This window comes from Adiantum capillus-veneris, chromosome 26, assembly GCF_014529385.1.
Source record: "Adiantum capillus-veneris isolate H3 chromosome 26, ASM1452938v2, whole genome shotgun sequence".
In the NCBI taxonomy this organism is placed as follows: Eukaryota; Viridiplantae; Streptophyta; class Polypodiopsida; order Polypodiales; family Pteridaceae; genus Adiantum; species Adiantum capillus-veneris.
In genome coordinates this window covers 100,383,226-100,389,277 of record NC_140956.1, presented here as the reverse complement: position 1 = coordinate 100,389,277, position 6,052 = coordinate 100,383,226, and the positions used below count along the sequence as shown (strand labels likewise).

Here is a 6,052-nt window from a genome sequence, read left to right as displayed (position 1 = left end):
TTCAAGTATGGCAAAATATGTTCAGCTTCTAACTACTTATATGTACTTGTCAACTTTTACAGAGGTTGATTATTTTGGACGTCAATGGATTGCTGCTGATGCGGGTGCCTCTCGGTGACAGAGGACCCTTTGAGGATTTGCAAACGTTTCGGATGGGAACTTGTCGAGTCGTGGTTCGTCCAGGAACCAAGGAATTTATTGAGTTTCTTCTTCCGCGCTTCAGAGTTGGCATATGGTCTTCAATGCAAAGGCAAAACTTATCGCCACTAGTTGCAATAGTTTGCAGTGTATGCCAAGCTCACACGTCAGATTTTGCCTTTTTGTATGATCAAAGAAAATGCGTTACCGTTGAGGGCCACTACCACCCTAAAAAACCAGGATTACCTCTTTTGTACAAACCGTTTAGCCAAATCGGTGTACCCTTTGATGCAACTAATACACTACTAATTGATGATACTCCTGAAAAGGGAGAACTAAATCCGCCGGGAACAACTATCTCACCACCTTCTTTCGAGGGGCATTCCTTCGATTTTTACCTTGAAGACATTCTGATTCCATACTTACAGAAATTGTATCTCAGTCCATTGTTCACGGACGAGTTTGTACTTTCTAATGAATTAAGATGATTCTTCTATCTGTCTTTGTCTTGTCTAACATATATATATATATATATATATATATATATATATATATATATATATATATATATATATATAGAGAGAGAGAGAGAGAGAGAGAGAGAGAGAGAGAGAGAGAGAGATTTGACGTGGTAAAGAAATGTATTTCAAGCACACTTTTTCACAGGGCACAATTGAAAAATGAGATCAATAAACTTCATGTCTTGAAAGTCATTTGTATACACTTGGGTTTACAAGAATATCTGTTACATTGACACTACTTCAACCCGACCATCCAACTCTTTGCACAAAATATCTTTTTCTCTTCGCCGCATCACCTTACGGCCAGCTAAGAAAAAGGAAAAATTTGATAGTTCCTTGTCCATTGACTCTTCAATGATGTCATTTCGCAAATGCTGAAGACTGCATAGCTCCCTTATTGTAACCACCAATAGTAGGCCATGCTCTTTATCAATCACTTCCACATCCACAGTAGGATTATCTTCCAAACCTGCAGAAACCTGGTCCATAGGAATGTACTTACCGTTTAGCATTTGTAATCGCATATACCAAAATGAGAGTAACAGTGATTGGCTTGCAATCATGTACTTGACAACTAGAGTATCAAGCGCGACCTCGCACCGTAAACCAATCTCTTCCTTTGCATACCATCCTTTGTCAAGAAGTTTGTCACAGGATGACTGCTGAAATGACTTGCACATGAACATAGTTTTTGTAACTCTGATGTTGTAGCTATGAAACAGCTCTATGAAGAGTGCAACAGGACAAAAGTTTGCAATTCTAACCAGTTTGGTAGGAATAGAGCTACGTAGAGACCTTTGTATATCCTTGTAGAGCTTACTTCGTATTGCCTCCACCATTGTTTCCTCGGGAACTGGCCAGTCCACAGTGTTCCAATCGGTTGGTAGAGGCAGTTTCACCAACATGCCATTCTTATTCCCTGAGCTGAGTTGGTAAAAGTGGTCATAAAAAAAGATTCCCTCATCAGCCAATCTTTTGCTGCTCCTCTCTGAGTACTGTAGAGAACCAATATGGGCATGTACAACATGGAAGAGGCCTATTATGCACTCCACAGGCTCCCATTGCTCATAAGAAGAGGGATAAACATCTGCAATATATATAAGAAGAGTTAAACTAAGAGTATCAATAAGTACAAATGACAAATCTAATGTAATTGAGTTGTGAAGAGTAGAGACATTACTCATAACAAGCGGGAGAAACATTGCAAAATATATAAGAAAAGTTATAATGAGAGTATCAGTAAGTTCACATGTCAAGAGTACTTACAATTGCAACGTGGTTGATGTATATCTCATTTCCCTTCCTCTTCATCATTACTCCCAAGCATCCATCTCTCTTGGATGAAAACTTTGTTATGGTGGTGTGTTGTTTGCGTCCTAGCCGCTGAAGCTAGGTGGTGCCCCCTGTTTGCTTTACCATGACAGGCTTGAGGCGCGCCATTCGGTCCCCGGTGTTTTAGAGACCGTCGGGGTTCGGGGTTCGCTTTGCTCCCTTCAATGCATTTGCAATAACCACCTCGATTTCCAACACATTGTAAGTACATGTTTTGAGAATACAAAGCTAGGTGTGAAATCACAGTGTAATGGTATTATGGATTCATACTTAAGATTTGTCATGCATTTATAGTCATGTTTCCATCCACGTTGGTGGAGGAGCAGCCACTACATAGTCTCTCTGGCACATTCAATGCTATACATGTGGATATTGGAGCAATAATGTTCCCACATCTTTGCCCAACCAAACTGGTTCAAAGAAGGATTTTCTTCTATTCTCACTCCTATATTGTCCCTACTTCTACACAAGCATTTGGAACGCTTGGACCCATCAAAGTAACTTCCTTATTAAGTATGGAGTGGCCGGTGCCAGATTTGTGGTCGGTAGCATCTTTCAAGAAAAAGATGATAATGGATGTCCAAAACTCTTTGAAATACTCTAAAGCTTCTAGGTCTGTGGGCTTGAGTTGGTGTTTGCCTATTCATTGTTTTGTGCACATTTTTAAAGAGTTTGGATTTGTGGAGACTACCACAATGCTTGTATGTAAATATGCGCATTATGAGGAATTAGGAAGGCTTTTAGAAGAGGACTGGAGTTTTGTGGAAGGTATGTACAAGGGGGACCGGTACCGTCATAAGGTTGGAGCTTCAGGTATTGGAATGCGCTATTTGAAATCCCACACCTCCTTGTACATACGATTTCACTATGATCGTTGGATGTGCAAGCTTGGAGTGTGGACTCCCTTACAGAGTGTAGACGGCGCTATTGCAAGCTTTGACATTGCAGTGAAGATGCCCAACGATGCTTTGGAGGCAGTCCAAGTGAACAAGCATTGGACTCTCAGTAATGTTCGAGAACATTTGGTTATTATGGGTTTTGAGGCCCTTCAACAAGCACAATTTCATTTACAAGGTCACAAGGTGAGAATCCTTCCACCACATTTTCAATACATCATGGTTTGTCGATCATTGGATGCTTATTGTAATGAATGTCCGCAGATTGGGAAGAGAATGGAAGACAAACTGAAGGTCAAGGAGGACTGGGGGATGGATGGAACTATGCTATCGATCTTATAACTTTGTAACTCTTGCAATTTTCAAACTGATCCCCGCTGTAATCAACATGATTTGCTTCGGCAAATCATGCCTTTGAATATAATTTTTTGCATTGGGATGAGAAATCATTTTTTGGTGAAAGTGCCTTTTTTTTAATGTCTTAAAAAAAGGGTCCATTATAAAAGGGGGGCAACCTAACTCATTCACTATTTTCACCTTTGCAACTCTTGAGCTCCTCCACTCTCTGTCTACACCCCAGGCTAGACATGGATGCTTCCACAGCCTCTGCATCTGCAGCCACATCCACCCCTTTGTCAGGCTTCATCCTCTTCCTCGAGGACACCAAATACAAAGGGAAGTTGGACCTCCACACCTTTTTTACTCGTCTCCCTGACCTTGATGCCACAGTTGCCCTTTACATGGATGCATTTGCCGAGATTTTTGCGTTCATGGAGGAGCACATCATAAAATATTCTGTATCTATCCCCCCCACATGTAGGGATCTGGGTACCTTGCGATCTTTTGCGCTATATACACAAAGGTGATCGCCCATTCTCCAAGCGGTTGCAACGATTCCAAGAAATTGCAACCGATGCAGGCCATTACTTGGACGAGCAAGCCCCAGGGGTGTCAGCGCTCAAGAAGCGCAAGTTAGGGGTGGAGTACCTTTCTCGGCTCGCAACATTTATCTTCTTGGTGAGCGAGGAACCTGATTTGGAGGAGCTTCGCTTACCACACCTTCAGGTTGGGTCCTTTATCAAGGACACCAAGGAGCAGCAGGTTATCCCCATGAACCCTGCAGAGTGGAAGGAAAGGCACACCGGCTCGAGTACCCTAGGGGTCTTGAGGAACTGGTTGAGAAATCCATAGTTGCAGCTGGCCCTAGTGACACTCCAGTGCCACTACCACTGACGGATGTGGCTATCCCAGAGGTAGAAATCAGCCGCTTCTCCTCAGTGTTAGTGGATAAGGAGGAGTATGTGTTCCTTCATGATTTGGAGAAAGCATTTGGCCTGCGCATGGATGAATGCTTGAGCGTGCTATGCAACAGCACCAAATGTCCCTTACACAATACGCCAAATGCCCTAGAAAGAAAGCTCTTGCTAGATGGGGACTCTGTTGCTGACACTATTGCAGTTGTATGTGCGAAGGTCCTCGCAGCAGAGCATTTGCACGTGGCTGATGAGGAATTCCAAGCCACGCAAGCCAAGGTTGAGGCTGCTAGGATGCCTATGCCATTATGCAACCTCCCATCTGATGATCCAAAGGTCGTATCTGTGGTGCATGGGAGCATTGACTTGGATGCAAAGGGCAACAGGGAGGAGGACGACAAGAAGCAGGAGGTAAACTGTATCCTAAATTTCATGTTACTGTTTTATCCTTCATTGTCTTTTTTCTCAACCTTCATCGGTTTATGACAGGATGTCGTGGAGGTTGATGATTTTGCTGCAAGGACGGGTGGCAAGCGGACGGGCTTTGGACCTCAAGCTTCCCTTGCGCATTACCTAGGACAACTCCCCCTGGCGATGTGGCCATTATCCATAATGAATTTACTCCCCAAGCCCATTTTATGACTTGGTCGTTAAAAGCTTTGAGCAAGTTTTTGTGTTTGAGCACCATTGCTCAAACTGCGCATCAAGTGTTTCTAGTGCGTAGATCCCTTGTATGCATAGCGTTTGGCACTGGCTTTCCTGGTAAAGTGCTTGCCCAGATAGGGATACATGCTTCCATTGGCTCAACTGACCCAAAGGCCATAGCGCACTCTCTCTTGACTGGGGAGTTGCCTTACGCGCAAAATAGGCGCCACGAAATGGTCAAAAAAATTATGAACTCCTCAGATACATGATGTAAAATCACCGTTTTGGAAGTAATAAAAAATATTTGAAATTGTCTCTCTATCTTGCAAATTCTGTTGAATGTGATTTGTCAATCTTGAAAATTATTTCAATTGGTGATATGAAAATTGTTTTGATAAGCGACTTTGTAATTTCAAGTTCTGTATGTAGTTTCAGTCAATTTCAGTAAATTTAGGTATTTTTTGTTCCCTAGGGGGTAGATAAGCCTACCAAGGTCCAAAAAAAGCTTGGCCACAAGGGCGCGAGCAAATGGCCCATCCATCAGTTTTGGATGGGCCATTTGCGCGCCCTTGTGGCCAGGCTTTATTTTGCCCCTTTTAGACTTATCTACCCCCTAGGATACTTACAAAGCACAAATTTATTAAAATGAATTGGTTTTGCATCATTAATTTAGATGCACCCTTTCTATGGCAATTCCAGCATATGTTCACACTCAAGGACACTAGAAAAGGTGAAATCAATTATGAAATGAAGTTTCCAGCACACTATCACTTGCTTTAGCTCTACCTAGTACACCCCTGCACCAAAAAGTCCAATTACAGTGGACATTTGAAAAATCCAAATTAATGTTGCATAGACACTTGGTTTCACAATATGTTTTTTTTTTATATATCCTATAGGGAATTCAAAGCTTGAAATGGCCAAAAAAGGGTGTCCACAAGGATCCATGTAAAATAATATTGCAAAACCAATAGGTTTTAGTAAAGTTGTTCTTTTTAAGTACCCTTGGGGGTAGATAAGCCTACAAGGGGCAAAAAAAAGCCTGGCCACAAGGGCGCGCAAATGGCCCATCCAAAACTGATGGATGGGCCATTTGCGCGCCCTTGTGGCCAGGCTTTTTATTGCCCCTTATAGGCTTATCTACCCCCAAGGGTACTTAAAAAGCACAAATTTACTGAAATCGACTGAAATTACATACAGAACTTGAAATTACAAAGTCATTTCATTACAAAGATAGTAGACACATTAGACACAACTGTTGATCATA

At 42.2% G+C, this 6,052-nt stretch overlaps 1 protein-coding gene across 1 annotated transcript; it reads left to right on the top strand.

Annotated features, from left to right (window-relative positions):
* The first annotated feature begins 2,287 nt into the window (after positions 1-2,287).
* LOC147423896 (uncharacterized) lies at positions 2,288-3,229 on the top strand. Its single transcript, XM_086501526.1, has 2 exons — positions 2,288-3,073; positions 3,152-3,229. Exons 1-2 carry the CDS (start codon positions 2,288-2,290, stop codon positions 3,227-3,229), a joined length of 864 nt encoding a protein of 287 aa, XP_086357652.1.
* Positions 3,230-6,052: the final 2,823 nt, after the last annotated feature.

What these genes read in the sequence shown, in the direction of transcription:
- LOC147423896 (XM_086501526.1), top strand. Translation starts at nt 2,288, where the DNA reads ATGTTTCCATCCACGTTGGTGGAGGAGCAGCCACTACATAGTCTCTCT. An exon ending in TTCATTTACAAGGTCACAAG is followed by an intron (nt 3,074 to 3,151) that starts GTGAGAATCCTT and finishes GAATGTCCGCAG; the next exon opens with ATTGGGAAGAGAATGGAAGA.